Raw genomic sequence first — 19,382 nt, forward strand, 5'->3', positions numbered from 1 at the left:
AGGCAGGCAGGCAGCGAGGCAGCTGAAGAAACCCCCTCCGGGGTCTTTGGGGCCTTCCTGGTCTGTTGTCATGCAAGACGGGAGCTCCCGCGCAGGCCGGGAGCTCGCGCGCATGCCGCCAGGTGATCGCAGGCAGGCAGGCAGAGAGGCAGCTGAAGAAACCCCCTCCGGGGTCTTTGGGGCCTGTGGAGAGCATATCTGCCTAGTTTGCTGAGTTTGTGCCCAATTGTTGCTTTAGGCTGATATAGTTATTTTATCTTGCTGGATAAGGAGTTTGCCTGCTTTGGTATAATCATAATGACTTATATATGATTATGAGATGTAAGACATGTAATGGAGGATCACGAGATGGTGATTTCTCCACACTGGCCATGGTCTGTTACACTAGGCAAAATCCTCATTGGAGGAGTTGTTGCCATGGGGCGTTGCCTAGTGTGGAAGAACTCTGGTCTATATAAGGAAGTGTATTCCTTTGTTTGAGTGCCTTCTCCTCACTTTCAATAAAGCTTCAGAAGGATCCTGGCTCGCGTGTCTACTTGCTGGCAAGCGGCGCGTGACAGGGGCCTTCCTGGTCTGCTGTTGCACAGGCCGGGAGCTGCCGCGCACACCGCCGGGTGATCGCAGGCAGGCAGGCAGACAGGCAGCTGAAGAAACCCCCTCCGGGGTTTTGGGGCCTTCCTGGTCTGTTGTCGCGCAAGCCGGAAGCTCCCACGCAGGCCGGGAGCTTGCGCGCACGCCACCGGGTGATCGCAGGCAGGCAGACAGGCAGCTGAAGAAACCCCCTCCGGGGTCTTTGGGGCCTTCCTGGTCTGTTGTCGCGCAGGCCGGGAGCTCCCGCACACGCCGCCTGGTAATCGCAGGCCAAGGATGTATATTTTTAAAAATAATTTTGTCAAAATACAACAGTTAAGTACAATTTTAATAGGTTATTTTGTGTTGAAATTCCCTCTTAAACCTCTGGTGCACACAAGTTTCATGCTAATACCAAGTATCAACTTGGGAGAAAAAAGGCAGAACCTGTGCATACAATGTGGAGGATATCCATTTCAGTTGTAGTTGCTAACGGAGGTAAAACCCTATGCAAAGCGGTGGGTGATTGCAGTAGCCAGAAACCACTTTCTGGCTGCATGTCCAGATATCCAGGACTGGTGGTCTGCTGTCCAGCTGCCACACGATATGCATACCTGAGTTGTGAGCAACGAAAGAAATTTAAAGTTGCAATAGTCCTATGTCTCATCTTTGTGTTTATTTATGGAGCGGGAAGTTGATGGGTTGCCTGGAGGTCCCCATTTCTCTATCTTGTTGTGCCTTAGATTGGTTTTTAAAAAAAATAATTTCCAGAAGGTTTTGTGAAAGAACTGAAGAATGATTACATAAAATAATTCTAAAAAAAAAAACCAAAACATCTTCCCCAAATAATTTTATGATTTTATTTAAACATTTTATTTTCCTGTTTTTCCTCTTGCTTTTTTTTGGAGACAGGGTCTTGCTATGTTATGCTGGGCTTCTGCATGGGCCTTAACGTTAAGAATTTTAAAGATCATTATCAGCTTGCAATAACTGCAGAAAAAAATGTTTGAATAAGCTAAGGGCAGACAGAAAAAAAAGCAAAGCTAAATACTGTCAGTTCAAAATGGAACCAACTAAGGAATGGTGTGTTGAAAATAACCTACCTAAATAAGTTACTTTTTACATAATATTTTACTAAAAGTTCGTAAATACCTTTGCCATTTCCTGCTTGAAGGTTTTGAATAGTTCATTGCTTTTTGCCATGGTAGCCTGGAATTCTTCAAATTTATCCATATAAACAGAAAGCTATAAAAAAGAAGTCATCAAATATTCTGAGCACTCAAGTATGCAGTTTAAAACCCTAAAGTCTCCAAAGAATATGGTGAAATATTACTTACTTGCATGTGAAAGATAAAACAAAAGCACATACATAATACATAAATATCAGAAATAGAGCTAGCTGAAACTCATGTAATTCCCTAATAAATCTTAAACTTAATGGCCTTATATTCTCTAAATATAAATTCAAAATATACATTTATTAGGTTCATTCCATCAGTCATAATACAATTAAATATAGTTTTTTTTGTTTATAAATTTTGTATACTTGTAATGCCAAAGTATTGCTATACTCCCATTCTTACATTTGAAAAGCTGTTTTGGGAGAGAAAAAGTTACTCTTTTAGGAATATCTGCGTGGGGCTTAAGAATTTAGTGTCAAGCAATGAAAAGAACTTCTAAAAAACAACTTGAGCAATGAATGTGAGAAGACATTTCTTAAAGGATATACAAATAACCAACAAGTGCATGAGGCAATGCCTATCATCACTAATCATCAAAATGTACAAATTAAAATATATTTGGCAGCATACTCCCCAGTATGAACATCTAATACCAAAAAGACTAATGATAAAAAAATGTGGGCAAGAATCTCAAGAAAGGGAAACTTGCGCAGTGTTAATGAAAGTGTAAAATGACAGTCATTATAAAAAATAGTACAAAGGTTCATCAAACAACCAAAAGTAGGCCCACTATTAATCTAGTGATTTCTGAGTATATATTTAATGGAAATGAAGTTAGGACATCAAGGAGGTTCTTGCACTCCAATATTTATTATAGCACTATTCACAATAACCAAACTATGGAAACAATCTTGGTGCCTTTCATCAAATGAATAGAAAAAAAGTTATATCTACAGATGGATGTGTAAAAAAAGTCATGCATATACACAATAGAACTCTACTCCACTTTAAAAAAAATCCACACACACACACACACACACACACACAAATAGGTCAAACACACAAGGTTAAGTACTGCATGTGCTTGCTCATATGTGGGATCTGAAAAAAATTCTATCTGAAATAGAACAGAGATTACTAAATATTAGAAAAGGTATGAAAGAGGATGGAGAAATAAAGGTATAAAGTAGCAGTGTAATTTATATGCATGTATGAAAACATTACATTGAATCCAATATTTATAATTCAATATGTAATAATTTAAAAGAAATGGATTTTAATTTACAATGCAACATTTAGGTAATAGTTGTCCCATACGAGCTGAGGAGTTAATTTGCAGTGATTAACCTGGATTAGATTTCCAGATTATGCAAAAGTGAGTCAAGAACAAACACCAAGCAATAAAAACTAAGACCACCCTCAACACATGAAATGATAAGGTACACAGCAGAGAATGAGACAGATCCTCAGGAAGGAATGCCAGGTTTAGGTAGCAGGAAAAAAAAAGATGTGTTGATAAAAGAAACAAATAATGATTGGATGAAAGCATTTCAGGTGACAAAGATCCCAAACCAAAGTATAGTAGCTACACTGGGGACAGGAAAAACAACTGGAGCTGCTCTTGAAGTGGCCTTGGTAAAAGAGTTCTCTACTGCAGCATCATGTTTGACTCCCAAATATAACAATTTTTCTAATGTCATCTAGACTTCATTATTTTTCTCCACTTTGATTCTTTCCTTCACCAGGCTGGACAACTGAATGTGAAAGTCTGGAAAGTAAGAGGTTTATATTTTCTATGCTATCAGAAGACTAAAATTTTAAATTAATTTTTCTAGTAGGTAATGTATTTTCACTAATATAACATAATTTTTAAAAGGTAAAGTTTACCTTTAAATACCTAATTGTTCTTGTCTATAAAGGCCTGTTAATAAACTTTTATTTATTTATTTATTTATTTATTTATTTATTTATTTATTTATTTATTTTTATTTTTTGGAGTCAGGATCTCACTATGTAGTTGAGAATGACCTGGAACTCACTAGGTAGCCCAGGCTGGTCTCAAACTCACAGTGATCCTCCTGCCTCAGCCTCCCCAGTGCTGCAATTACAGGCATGCATCTCCACACCCAGCAATAAACTTTTAGAGATGAGAAATACAACTGTGTCTTATATCTTTCCTTTGAGTGAACATACACTATGTCTTTATTTTATACAAAACAAACACACAGATTAGAATAAAATATCATAGTGATCTGGATTAAAAAGTAAGGATTTTGTTTAAAGAATACACAAAACTACCTAACAGTGGGCCAGTCTGAGAATATCCAGTTTTAAAAAACTATAATGTAGGTATTCACAAGACAAAATTTAAAACAATTCAAAAAAATAGGTAATGTAGTGGAAAGAGGATTCTAAAGATAGGTTGACCAGCCACCCCAATAAACAGAGAACTGAGGAGAACTTATGGTGTTAAAATTAAAAAAATCCCAGGCAAATCAACAAGAGTCTTGATGATATGAAACATTTTTCTATCTCTTGCTGGGAACAACTCACAAATTCAGTTATTTTCTGTTGTCAAATTACCTGTTGTTTTAGTTGTACTTCTTGTTGTTTCATTTCTTCAAAGTTTTGCTTTGACTTTGTGAGTTCTTTAAGTAACTATGAAATATAAATATTCAGACAAAATACTAAAAGCAACCAAACACAAGGCTAAAATGTCAAAAGGATAGATTTAGATTTAGCAATCCTTAGCTAGAATCAGGTCAATGGATGAAATATTCTATTGTCAACTACTTGTATCAATTCCCAATTACCTACCTCAATAATGTGTTCAACTTTATGCTTGTGTAAATAACCTTTAGGTACTTAAACAGATACAGTAATTTAGAGGCATAGTAAATTGTACGAATTCCAGGGTTGAAATGAGTTGTGCATGAAAATAAATAGAATTCTACACTTATAAACAGAAGATGACTACTAATTAATTTCTATATTTAGAAAGTCTTTGTACTCTTTGACAAAAAAAGAAATGATGCCAGCTTTTAACCACATTGTAAACACTGTTAGCAATAAGAAGCTAGAAGGCCAAAATGGTTTTTCCAGAAATTATAAAGTTACAAAATGGACAGATGTGAAATTCAGTGCTTCATTCTGAAGTGTATGTAACTTTTTATTTCTAATAAACTTTTCGATGAAAAATACTTAAGCTATTATGCCAAACCAGCAGAAAAATATGCATATATGATTTTTCTATTGTCAGACTATTATCTTATTTTTAATGATTTTTGGATCAAGAAATCATGTCAATTATTTAGCAAATTAGGCTCTAAGAGCACAAATAAATGTTACATATACTTTACTAAACAAATTCTTGTATATGGTGTTATATTTTGTTTTTGAAAAGTAAGCTGAAAATAGATAAACTACTTCCTTGGTAGAAAAAACATCTTTGGCTCATGTTAAAAAATTAGTTCTATTGGTTTAAATTACTTTGGTAATTTCTTTTTCTCTTTTAAAGAAGAGAACTTACAAACTCTCTCTCTTTGTGATGTTTTTCATTAGCTTCTTTTATCATCTGTGTTGTCTGCTGAAGTTTGGCATTCACAAGCTGTTGCTCCAATTCCTTCTGTTTTAATACTTTATCAATATGCTATAATAAAATGAAATGACTTCAGTTACATGAAGGTTTTAAAAGAATGCAATGTCAAAAAAACATAAAGCCAGTTACAACTCACTGTTTTATGTTTTTGTTTGTTCCCTGTTAATAACACCATAACTAAGTGCTGAGTTTCTCTGTCCCTCTGTGCAGAAGATCTTCTTGATACCACCTTGGAAATGGTCCTTGGCTCTATATTGAAAGTAACGCTCACATCTTATTTTTTTAAAAAATGGATAAAAAAACACATCTGTTGTTTATTTATCATACACATAATTTCTGGGCATTTTTTCCTCCTCAATAAGTCATCAAACATCCCTTTATAAACATAAATAGTGCTTTTAGTTGTTAAAATCTTATGGTAGAGGAAGAAATACTAGGTGAAAATAAGGTATTCAAATTAAGTTTTGTGGCAACTACAAGAATCTGTCCCTAATTGCAAATAATTAGATCATTAGTTAATAATAGACTAATTAAAAATAATAAATGTAGATGGGCCTCCTCCAGAGCTGCGCCTTACCCAGTGGGTGCTATTGATTGCCCGGACCCAATGCCAGGACAGCGAATTTTGCCACAGTGGCCCCAGCTTGGACTTCCTAAGATTCCCCTCTGCTGCGGCCTGGCCCAGCCTGATCTACTGGTCTCCTTTGGAGCTGCATCTTTCCCGGCGGGTGCCACTGACTGCCCGGACCCAGCGCCAGGAGGGTAGCAGCACCTGTGCTGCTAAGCACCCCACCCCAGATCCCCAGATTGTGCCAGTCCTTGGACACACTCTGCAGAGGCATGGCTGGTGATTGATCCTATTGTTTTTCTGAATGTATCGATTGGGATAAAGGAGAGGGATTGATCTGATGAGTTATTTTCTCAATTATGAAAATGAGCATGTCTATAAGTTATTAGAGAATCAAAGGCTGGGACTCAAGTAATATCAGGAAGATTTAATAACCCAGAGACTGGATCAAGGTCAACTGAACAACGAATATAAAAATGAGAAAACACTTAAGCAAGACACAAAGACAGACTTCCAGTCCAACGATGGCAAAGAGTAGGGCAAAGGATTGAAAAGTCTGATAGTGAACTTCCAGGACACTAAAAACTCACAGCACAGGAAGTAACAAAACTGATCAATCAGGCTCCAGAAAAACTCAAAACAGAAATAATTTCCCAGATAACCACAGAGATGGGGAGCAAAATAAAAGATATGATTCAAGACTCCAGAAAAGAAACTGACAAAAAAATAGATAAGATTAGGAACACAGTAGAAACCATGAAGGCCCAGAATAAGAAAGAAATGGAAACAATGCACAGCCAACATAGGAAAGAAATGGAATCCATTAAACAGATTCAAGCAGAGATCCAGGAGATTAAAAACTCTATTGAAATTATACACAACAGAATAAAAGATTAGGAAGAAAGAAACTCAGATATAGAAGATAGAATCAGACAATGACCTTGAAAAGAGAGGTCTCTTAAAAACAGAAAGGGAGGGGCTGGGGATTTAGCTCAGCAGTTCCATGGCCTGCCTTGCAAGAGCAAGGACCTGGTTCAAACCCTGGTACCAAAAAACAAACAAACAAACAAAAAACAGTAAGGGAGCATGAGAATTAGATCCAACAGCTCCTAGATGATGCAAAGAAGAATAACATAAGACTGACAGGAAACGATGAAGTAGCAGGAGAAAATGCAAATGACTTAAAAATGCTGTTCACAGAATTAATGACACAAAACTTCCCAAACAGCGGGGAAGAATTTGACATAGATAAGCAAGGCATATACAACTCCAACTAGCCAAGGTTTAAAAAAAAATCTACACCTAGACATATAATAATCAAGATTCCAGAAACCCAATAGAAGAACAGAGTACTACAAGCAGTAATAGAAAAGAAATAAATCATATGCAAAGGAAAGCTCATCAGAAACACAGAAGACTTTTCAACACAACCCCTCAGGTCAAGGACAGCCTAGAGTGAGGTATTCCAAGTCCTGAAAGAAAACAAACTACAACCAAGACTGATGTATCTTGCAAAACTCTCTCTCAAAATGGATGGAGAAATAAGATAATTCCATGAAAAAGAACACTTGAGAAACTTCATGAATAGTATACCAGCACTACAGGAATTTTAAACAATATCCTAGAAAAAAGACAATGAAGATCAAAACACCACGAGGCCCAACAGAGCAATTCAAATAGCCAAGGCAAGAAATTAAAAAAATAAAAAAGAGTCAACAAAAGGACAACAACATGACAATGATAAGTCAGTCAGTTATAACAATCAATGTCAATGGCCTCAATTCACCAATCAGGAGAAAGAGACTGGCAGAATGGATTAAGAAGCAAACCCCAACATTATGTTGTATACAAGAAACACACCTAGTGCAAAAAGAAGCCCACAGACTGAAAGAGAAAGGATGGAAAACAATTCTCCATGCAACAGGAGCCCAGAAAAAATCAGGGGTAGCAATCTTACTCTCAAAGTATATTTCAAACCAAAACTGATTAAGAGAGACAAAGAAGGCCACTACATCCTTGTAAAGGGAACAGTCCAAGAGGAAGAAATGACAGTCATAAACATATATGCACCAAATATAAATGCCCAACTATATAAAAAATATTAACATGAAAAATCAAACAAGCACTAATACAATTGTAGTGGGGGATCTAAATATCCCATTGTCACAAATAGATCATCTAGGCAAAAACATCAACAATGAAATACTAGAATGGAGTCAAGCTTTTCAATGCATGGACTTATTTATTACATGTCTATAGAATGTTCCAACCCACAAAATCACAGTATACATTCTTTTCAGCTACATATGGGTCATTCTCCAAGATAGATCACATACTAGCTCACAGAACAGGTTTGAATAAATGCAAAAGAATCAAAGTTATTCCCTGTATATTATCAGATCACACTGCAATAAAGATGGAGATCCATACCATAAGAAACCATAGGAACTTCACAAACACATGGGAATTGAACAACACTCTCCTGAACAATCAATGGATCACAGAGGAAATTAAAGAAAAAATCAGACAGTTTTTACAAATAAAGGAAAATACCAATACAACATACAGGAATCTATGGGACACCGTGAAAGCAGTTCTATGTAGAAAAGTCATAGCACTGAATGCCCTCATTAGGAAAACAGAGCAAGTTCAAATAAACAACTTAACTATGGCACTTAGATTCCTAGAAAAATAAGATAAAAAACAACCCAAAATTCAAACAAGAGAGGATATTATAAAGATGAGAGCAGAAATTAATGCAATGGAAACTAAGAAAATGTTACAAAATAATAAATAAATCAAAGAGTTGGTTTTTTGAAAGAATAAATAATAAAATTGATAAACCCTTAGCAAACCTTATCAAGAAAAGGAAAGAAAAGGCTCAGATTCATGCAATCAGGAATGAAAAAGGTGAAGTCACAACAGATCCCACAGAAATCCAGAAGATCATTAATACCTACTATGAGAACCTGTATTCTAATAAAATGGAAAACATAGAAGAATGGACAGATTTTTAGATACTTATGAATTACCAAAGTTGAACAAAGAAGATAAAAACATTTTAAACACCCCAATTACAATCAGTGAAATTGAAAATGGAATTAAAAACTTACAAACAAAGAAAAGCTCAGGTCCTGATGGATTCACTGCTGAATTTTACAAGACATTTAGAGACGATCTACTGCCATTACTCTTCACTCTTCCAGGAAATTACAAGGGAAGCAGTACTTCCAAATTCATTCCTGCAAGCAAGTATCCCTTAGATTCCCAAACCAGGGAAAAAAATATAACTAAAAAAGAGAACTACAGGCCAATCTCCTTAATGAATATAGATATAAAAACCTCAATAAGATACTAGCAAACAGAATACAGAGGATCATCAAGAAGAACATACACCCTGACCAAGTCAGATTTATTTCAGGGATGCAACAATGGTTCAACATATGTAAATCAATAAATGTAATACACTATATTAACAGAGTCAAGGACAAGAGCCACATGATCCTCTCGATAGATGCAGAAATAGCATTTGACAAAATCCAAGAGCCTTCATGATAAAAACTGCAAAAAATTGGAATAGATGGTCTATATCTCAACTTAATAAAGGCTACCTATGAAAAATGAACAACCAACATCATATTAAATGGGCCAAAACTGAAAACCTTCATGTTAAATTGAGGAACAAGACATGGATGCCCACTATCACCACTCCTCTTCAATATAGTTCTGCAAACATTAGCCATAGATATTAGACAAAGGAAAGAAATTAAAGAAATAAAGATAGGAAAGGAAGAAGTTAAACTGTCATTATTTGCTGATGATATGATACTCTACATTGAAGACCCAAAAAACTCCACCAAAAGACTTCTTTTTGTGTGTGTGTGTTTATCAATTTCTTTTTTTTTCAGCTTTAATTGAGTTTATTGGTACATTTTTGGGATACAGTACAGTTACATTCATTGTTGGGATCTTGTAGCTCTAAAACTTCTTGACTTAATAAACACTTTTAGCAGAGTAGCTGGATACAAGGTCAACACCCAAAAATCAACAGCCTTCTTGTACACAAATAACAGACTCATGGAATGAGAAATTAGGAAAACAATTACTTTCACAATAGCACTAAAAAAAATGAAGTATCTGGGAATCAATTTAACAAAAGAAATAGACCTCTACACTGAAAACTATAGCACTCTGAAAAAAGAAATTGACGAGGATATAAGAAAATGGAAAGATATCCCCTGATCCTGGGTAGGAAGAATCAAAATAGTGAAAATGGCCATACTACCAAAACTGCTTTTCAGAGACAATGCAATACCAATTGAAATTCCAACACTATACATCACAGAACTAGAAAGAAGAATTCAAAAATTCATTTGGAACCATAGGAGACCTAGAATAGCAAAAGCCATTCTAGGCAATAGACACATGGCAGCGGGTATAACAATTCCCAATCTGAAACAATACTACAAAGCCACTGCAATAAAAACAGCATGGTACTGGCAAAGAAACAGACCTGAGGATCAGTGGAAAAGACTGGAAGCTACAGAAACAACTCCAGGTGTACTCAGCTACCTCATCTTCGACAAAGAAGCTGACCATCCCCACTGGAGGTAAGATAGCCTTTAATAAATGGTGTTAGAAAAACTGATTTCAACATTCCAAAGATTGAAACTAGACCCTTATCCTTCACCATGCACTAAATTAAAATCAAAGTGGATTAAAGAGCTAAATATTAAAAAAGAGTCACTACACTTGCTGGAAGATAAGTTAGTCAGAAGCCTTGAAGACAGTGGCATAGGAAAAGACTTTATGAACAAATGCTCAGTAGCATGGGCACTAGCAGAAAGTATCAACAACTGGGATCTCATCTTGCTTCTGAACTGCAAAAGAAACTGCCAATAGAGCTAAAAGACAACCTACAATGCGGGCAAAATTTTTTTTACAAGGTGCTCTTCAGACAAAGGAGTATTATTTAGAATATATAAAGGACTCCAAAAAATCAGACCCCCCAAAATACAAAGCCCAATTTAAAAATGGGCAGCTGAAAAGAACAGAGATTTCTCAGACAAAGAAGTAAAAGCATCATGTAAATATATGAATATGTTCCACATCACTGTTCATTTGAGAGATGCAGATGAAAACAAGTGATATTCCACCTCTCCGCAAAAAGAGTGGCTTCTATTAAGAAATCAACAAATAACACAGGTTGGTAAGGTGGGGAGAGAGGAACCCTCTTCCATTGTTGGTGGCAGTGCAGACTGGTGCAATGACTATGGAAATCAATAAGGAGATCTCTCAAACAACTAGAATTAGATTTTCCATTTGACCCAGCCATCACTCTGCAAGGTGTATTTCCAAAAGAATTAAAAAGAATCATATCACAGTGATATATGCACACCTAGGTTTATAGCAGCACAGTTTATAATACTTAAAACTTGGATACAGCCCATTTGCTCATCAGTTGGAGACTGGATAAAGATTTGTTTTTTCTATAAATGGAATACAACTCAGCCATAAAGAATGAGAAATTATTTTTTAAATGAAAAATGCAAATAAAGTATTTGGAAATAGGGAAGGGAGAAGGGGGTGAAGGGGGGGCAGGGGTGTGGGGAAGAAATGAGAACCCAGACCTATCATGTAAAGGTACAAGATCCCAATAATAAATGTAACTGTACAGTACACCTAAAATATATCAATAAACTCAATGAAAGGGTGGGGGAAGAATGAGAAATTAGAGTTATTCATAATAAAATGGATGCACATTAAGGTCATACTTCTAAGTGAAATAAATAAGTCACACATGTATAATACCGAATAATTTCTCTGGTATGAAAAACTATAATGCTATAATGGTACATAAGATTCTAATGGTATAATTGACAATGTAAAATAGGAAGAAAAGGGCTAAAGGGGTAGAGAAAGTGGGAAGGGTAGGGGAGAGGTAAAATAAGGAAAAGAAAAAAAAAGGAGAAAACAGAAATAAAATGTTTGTAAATGGGGAGGGGATGATGGGGTGAAGGGAGGGTAGAGACAAGGAGAAAAATGAGAACTAAGACCTGTCATGTAAGATTTCTAGATCCCAAGGATGATTGTAACCATACTGTATACCTAAAATGTACCAATAAACTCAATGAGAAAAAAAAGAATTATTTTAAAAACCAAGAATTTTAAAAACAAAGCTAATAAGAGACATGCACATTCAATAGGCCTAAATAAACTCTTAATAACACTGTAAACAGATAAACAGAAATCTATATATTAAGAAAATATAAGATATAACTAAACAATGGAATATATTTTGATTTAAACAATTTTTAAAAAGGGGACCTTCATGGGACCATGCGGAAATACCAAAATGTGATTAATAATTGTCATATTTTTGGATGTAAAGATGGAATCTTATTTCAAAATAAAACTTCAGGGTGCAATAATACTACATCATCCATTTACTTAAAAAGATGGAAACACCAGACAGTAAGAGCAGAGGAGATAACTATTTACACAAATAATATGTTTTACATTTAGTCAGCAACTTTCCATAATAAGAAGCTAGAAAACTGCTAAATAATAGAAGAATGAATGAAATAATACTTGAAATTTTAAAAGAAAAATGTTTACAAAGGAAGTTACGGAAGGCTGAACTAAATCTAAAATTTGAGCTAAAAGTATTTTTGGGGGTATCACAACTTTTTTATTAAACAATTACAATGTATAGGAAGAACTCAATATTCATAAAATCATGTCTTTTACTCACTTCTTAAAGAAAATCAAAATTAAGGAACACGCACCTTGAAACTTCAAATGCTCTAAATTTATGGCCCTGGCCTCTAAAAGTAAGGACACTGAAATAAATACGTTATCACCAATTTATATTTTACCTAGACATTACCCAATTTCTACTTGAATTGAAAATAACTGTAATATCCCAGTTTAGCAGTTCTGAATGGTTCTAGCAATTTTTTACCTTATTAGGTGTGTAGCTACCATTACAACTAGGTAGTTGGTTTTGATTAATTTCAGTTGATCTCCCAAGAAATATATACTTCTATTTTTTGTTACATAGAGAAAGTGTTCTGTAAGGATTTAGTATATATAAATTATACAGATTATCAGAGAAATGATAGACTAGGGTAAAACATTCATCTTCATAAGAAAAAACAATATGTTCTTAAACTATAATTGTCTAGTATCAGAAGAGACAATATAGTACTTCATACTTAGTACTTTCCTAAAAACACCATTTGAGCAACATGCTATATTTCTGTATTCTTTAATAGTCAGCAAGACAGCAAGTTCAAGATGAACCTAGGAAACTTTGTAAAACTGTCTCAAAATAAAAATTTATAGAGAGCCAAGAATATGGCTCACTATTCCCTGGATGCAATCTTCAGTACCAAAAATACAAAACCAAACAAATTACTTTTTTTTTTTATATATATAAATTCACTGTTACTGGGTCAACTGATGATTCCAATTTGTCCTTTTGTTAACATACTTCCTTCAACTTTCCTGATGAACATTTATATTCTACTATTTAAATAAAAAGTTCTAAAATGTTGTCATAGGACAACAGTTTGATTTTAATAATGAATGGTGAAAAAATTTTGTTGATACTCAGAAGCTGTCAATAAGTAAACCCAAAACAATTTACCTCTTCCCTCAGTGCGTACTGTTCAACAAACTTCTTCAATTTCTCTCCCAATTCAATGTTCTCCTGTTGGAGTTTGCTATTGTGTATGTCATGCTGTTTCAGCTGGGATTGGATTTTATTTAAAGTAATTTGAAAATGAACAGCAGCTTCTGTACGACTTTCTTCCCCCTCCTTTGCCAGCTGCATATTTTCTTCCTTATTATTCAAGATAAATTACATTAGCAATATACAGGTAAAGTCTCTACTACAATGGGGGCCCCTGTATTGCTAACCTGAAGGGCTGTTTGTAATTCACAATTCCTCCCTCTTATTTTCCAGAAAATTCTCAGTAAAAATCAAGCAACTTTTGCTAAATAGACAAAGAAATATAAACTGCCCTGCTATAAAATAACTGTCATTTAATCATCTAAATATTCTCAATGTTAATGTATAAAAGGTTCTATAAGGTTCTGTTCCACGGTTTCTTCTACATGTGTTTCCCTCTTCACTACTTGGGTAAGCTACTATCCTGGACCTGCTTATCTTCCATTTCTTAAGGAATAAGTGACAAATGAAGTTACATTTTCAGATAGCTATTTTCAATTATTACTAGAGTAAAAGCATCATAAAGACTTTTACCTAAGAAAACAATCAGAAATCCAAACTTCTTACATGATTTAAATATCCATTTCATGAGTCCTCATGTATGAAATCCTTGAGAATTTGTTGACTATGAATAATTACAAATTCTGCACAACCAAAATACTAAATTCCCTATGAACTGCTGTAGTAATAATAATATTATTTAAGAATAAGACTTATATTTAGAATCACCTATACAAGGATCAGTTTAAACAAACTAAAATGAAAACAGATGTCTCTAATTCACAAGCAGACAAATTTGTTTTATATGATTTCTACTCATTCCTTCCAGGTAAGAATTTGAAACCTGCTCTCTTCTTTTATAATAAGCACATCCTAAAAATGGATTTAGACTGAATAGCTGAGAATGAGGGATGTGTAGTACAGCAATCAATTCAATCAACATCCAGCATAGAACAAACAATTTAAACTCAGGTTGAGTCAAATATACTGTTATTAATTCTTTATTTCAACTAAGTGTCTCATGCTTTATCAGAAGAGGATATAACTACAGTGGCTCAGGAACTTAATTTTTCCCACTACTCCAGTCACAACCAATTTGGGTGAGAACTGAATCAAATTTCCTCAGATCAACACTGACAATAACTAATGATTTGTTTCTTGTCCAGTTTGTTCGTGATCAGAATTATGGAAAGAATTAAGTTCACAACTAAGGAATTGATATACATCAATAATAAATAGAAAAATCTTGCAACTTGGAGTTTTCTATGAAGGAGAGGTGTGGACATGTGTCATTTACTTTCTTTGTGACCAAGTATAAGGTAAAGGGTGTATCCTAGAAACTGAAACCAAAAATTATATATGAAAATGTGTCTTACATTCACATATGCATTAGATCAAGCAAAATAAAGTTCTAGATACTATCTTTAGTGTCTAAAAACCCCACAAAGACCTCTTATAAGTCCCAAGCTGTGAGTAATCAGTATTAAGTAGCAGTTCTCAATCAGAAGACATTATTATAACTAATTTCTATTAAAGCAAGTAAAAAGAATAACTGATTTCTATGAGAGAAAGACTGATCATAAAAGCAATCTAGGCATCTCCCCGAAAACAATAAATTAGATCAGCTAATCTTTAAGGTCTTATTGTGATGCTGAAGTTCCCTGCAAAGAGATTCTAGTTTGCTTCTTGCCAAGACAGCCTTGCTGTGTTCACTCTGCAAGAAAACCTTTTTTTTCACAATTTGGGCTTGCTTCTTTTGCAGTCTCTTCACTTGCTTCTGAACATTCCTGCGTTCTTCCAGCTAAAATTAAAAAGCACTTTACACTTAAGAAACTGTAAGTTATACCTAGATTAAACACAGTTATATGGAATCTTTCCAGTCCTCTTTTTTCAAGATATGATAAGAAAGTGTGTTTGTAAATCAGCGTAGAAAAAACAAACAAATAAACAAACTTAAATCTCCATTTCTTACTGAAAACAAAAACTGATCTTTGAATTAAAACTATGAATTAGAAACTCCTGTAAGAGATCATGAAAGCTAATTTTATTTTTTTAGGTAATGTCTTGCAACGTAGTTCAGGCTAGCCTTGAATTCAAATCACTACGCAATCAAGGATGGCCTCTAAGTAATCCTTTTGCTTCAGTCTCCCATGTGCTGGGACAACAGATGTATGCCACTATGCCTGGCAAAAGCTACATTATTGAAACAGTTACCAAAATTAAAAACACAATTAGCACTCCTCAGGCCTTCTTCATCTAAAGATGAATTCGTTTTATATTCAGAATAATTTATTCCATTTTACTAATACATAAAATAGTAGTCTTTCTGACATGAGTCAAGCTTTTATGAAGTCACTGACACATATTTCAAGAGGAAGATGGGAACAATCTTCTTTCCAGCTGATATGACTAAAGGCAGAAAAATAATTTTACTGAAATTTCTTCATAAAAAATAACTTTTTAAAGTAATTGTTTTGTTTTGTTTTTTTTTGGTACTGGGGATTGAACTCAGGTCCTTGTACTTGCGAGGCAGGCAGCAGAACCATTGAGCTAAATCCCTGGCCCACTTTGTAAAGTAATTTTACAAAAATCAAAGGAGTATAGCATCTTTAAATTGGCTATAGATATTGCACTGTCAATAAATTATGTATTAACTCTTTCCTATTCCAGCAGTTCTCCTGTGTACTAAGAGATGTTTAAAAAAAAAAGTATGACTAGTTTAAACTTACTTTTTTAAGGGCAATAGTATTGACAAGTTGCTGCTATTATAGGTCATTTGTGACTGCCCTTTTACACTACTGATACACTAAACTGATCCTTACTGGGTAGTGGCATTGAGCTAATACACATGAATGAATTTTTTAAAGGGAGCTAAAATGTTCAAAAAGATAGGTGTGGACAAAAGTATTCTAAGATTTCATTTCCTAATACCTTAGGAAAGAGACACAGTTAGTGCTGTGGAAGTGAATGGTACAGGAAAGCTAAGGGACTGTAATTAAGGGAAAGTACCAATACTGTGGTGGCTTCCACAATAGCTCTGTGGAGAAGAAGGTATTAAGATGAACATGCCACAGGGAGAAGAGAGGAAGACAAGATGAATTAATATATGCCATGCGCAGGGTACTAATAACCTCAATGAATGTGGACATTATATGACATAAATATGAGTTAGGGTTAATATTAACAAAATGAAAAGAGAATTAGCTGAGGAGAACAGAGTAGTTTTTAAAAAGTAACATCACATACAGCTACCACCTCTCCAAGATGACTATAATATGTACACATTACATACTAATAAAATAAAAAAGTAGGGCTGGGATTTAGCTCAGCAGTTTGGCGTCCTGCCTTGCAAGTGCAAGGACCCGAGTTCAATCTCCAATACCAAATAAATAAATTTAAAAAAAAAAAGAGTAAACCATCTTAGACCCTCTATTTGCTGGGTTACATTTTCATCTGCCTCTTTGCATTTTGGGATATGCAGAATTGAGTTTCAGCTAGTCAAATGGGTTGTGTAAACAAAATGGGGGAAAGTACTTTTTCCAAATATAGTGATTAATGATAACACATAAAGTCCAAAGGTGGGGGTGGTAAATAAAGGCAATAGGATAATAAAAAATATATAGTTAATTACTGCTGACAATATTTGTGTAGAGATCCTTCCACATCAATCCCATAATACATCAGGAAACTCAGGTAATGATGATGAAGTCAATGGACAGGATATCAAAATGACATCAGACAAGGTGATAAAATAGAAAAACAAACACACAGGAATCTAGCCTATAATTGTTGGTGGTAAAAATAGCCTAAGGGCACCCAAAGATGTGATTTTTTTTGACATCAAAAACTGTGATATATAAAAATGGATCTCATTATGAAAAGTTTTTCATGATGCTGAAACTAAACTGATAAACATTTTAAAGAGCATTAAATTTTTATGATGTTAAATCCAATTCCAATGGTAGCCTCAACAGTGATAGATTATACAGAAATGAAAGGATGAAGGATTATTTAATTATCAAATAAAAAAAGTAAACAGACCACAAAATATCCAGCAATGTAGAAAACAGAACACAGTGGCAGAAACCAATCCTCTTTTATAAATAACTACCTTAAATGTTACACTCTGATCAAAAGCAGAAACTGGCAGAATAATTTTAAGAAACCTAATTCAACCACATTTTGTCTCCAAGAGACTTAGTGCATATCTAAGAGCACAAATATGGTGAGTTAAAGAAAAAAAGATGATCCATACAAATGTGAACCAACAGATGGTAATACTGTCCCATTCTTTTCTAAGGATAGCAGTTAACATTGCTGTATCTCCATTTTTGCATGGAGACAATTCTAAATAATTTACATTAATACCAAGTGACTTCTGCTTCTCATAAAAATCACAAAGTACCAAACTGCTAGTGCCAGCTAAGAGAAATTATACTTGAACCACTAGCAGGAATAGTAAATACAAAGTTTTAGTTTTATTCTGAAAAATAGTCATAATATACTGCAATAAAAGGCTGGATATGGAGCAGATGTTTCAAAATAATATGGAAATGAACAAATGCCAGTAACAACTCACACATATTTAAAAATACAAAAGAATCTTAGCATTTATATTAGAACCTATTCTAAGCTGGGTGTGGAGGCATGCATCTTTAATTCTAGCAATCTGATAGGCTGAGACAGAAGGATTGCAAGTTCCAGTCCAAATTAGGTAATTTAATGATTTCCTGAGACCATGTCTTCAAATAAAAACAATTTTTTTAAAATAAAAGAATTGGTTAACTCAGTGAAAAGGGCCTGTGTTCAATTTGCAGTATTACAAAAAACAAAAACAAATTTAAGAAAATAAACTACTCTAATACTTTCTTCAAATCATTCTTTAGCAAGGTCTATAATATTTTCATTCTTTGGTTTAAAAGAGCTGACAGGGCTTCCATTTTGTGAAAGTTTCCATATCCTAGAAAAAAAACACTAAAATCACCTGACATAACAAGGACCAGGAAAAAAACAAAATAAAACAACAAACCCTTCATTCTTGTCTAAAGTCATGAAGTCATTGTCTCAGGAAAATGAATATAGAACTATAATATTGTAAAAGTTAACTAAATATTTCCTGAAACACTGTATACTGTTTACATAGCTTAATTTAATGCATAATTTCAGTGAAACTGATGAGAGCTTTCATTGTTAATTACTTCACAAAAAACTTAAAAAATTAAATATTGTCTCTCAAAAAAATAGGTATCTAAATATAAGAATGAAAATGCTGACCAAGGGGTACAAAGGCTGTGCAAATTTTATGAAATCTATTCCCTTTGCAAAGAACTATACTATTCTATATATGTATCATAAACTGAAATAAAACAGATAAAAGTATTAAAGAATCATATTCCCTCAATTTTGGAATAAAATATAATCTTACATTTCAAGCTATATCAAAATTATATATAATACTATCAAGCATATATCTCTTTGCTTTATTTTATATTCACCTTGCTCCCTTTCTTAAATACTTACAAGATCAGCATACTTCTTACAGAGAGTTGCCAGCTTCTCCTCTGGGGTGGAAAGTGTATTTAGGGCTTGCATCAGTAATACAACTTCTTTTTCTGATGATTTGTAAGATAAAAGAAAAGTACAAGAAGAAGGATGAAATAAAATGCAACCTATAGGGTTGGGGATTTGGCTCAGCGGTTCAATCCCCGGTACCAAAAAAAAAAAAAAAAA

General features: G+C 34.2%; 1 protein-coding gene across 1 annotated transcript in view; it reads right to left on the reverse strand.

The window, feature by feature from the left end:
* LOC104860458 (gamma-taxilin) overlaps nt 1-19,382 on the reverse strand; it is a 36,654-nt gene that overhangs the window by 15,332 nt on the left and 1,940 nt on the right. Inside the window, exons 3-8 of the mRNA XM_010621641.1 lie at nt 19,173-19,264; nt 15,279-15,453; nt 13,569-13,759; nt 5,281-5,400; nt 4,335-4,409; nt 1,723-1,815 (exon numbers count right to left, since the gene is read on the reverse strand). Coding sequence (XP_010619943.1) covers nt 1,723-1,815; nt 4,335-4,409; nt 5,281-5,400; nt 13,569-13,759; nt 15,279-15,453; nt 19,173-19,264 — 746 coding nt within the window. The remainder of the gene's footprint in view (nt 1-1,722; nt 1,816-4,334; nt 4,410-5,280; nt 5,401-13,568; nt 13,760-15,278; nt 15,454-19,172; nt 19,265-19,382) is intronic.

Source organism: Fukomys damarensis, unplaced genomic scaffold, assembly GCF_012274545.1.
Source record: "Fukomys damarensis isolate Sample0158 unplaced genomic scaffold, DMR_v1.0_HiC HiC_scaffold_73, whole genome shotgun sequence".
NCBI classification, from domain to species: domain Eukaryota; kingdom Metazoa; phylum Chordata; class Mammalia; order Rodentia; family Bathyergidae; genus Fukomys; species Fukomys damarensis.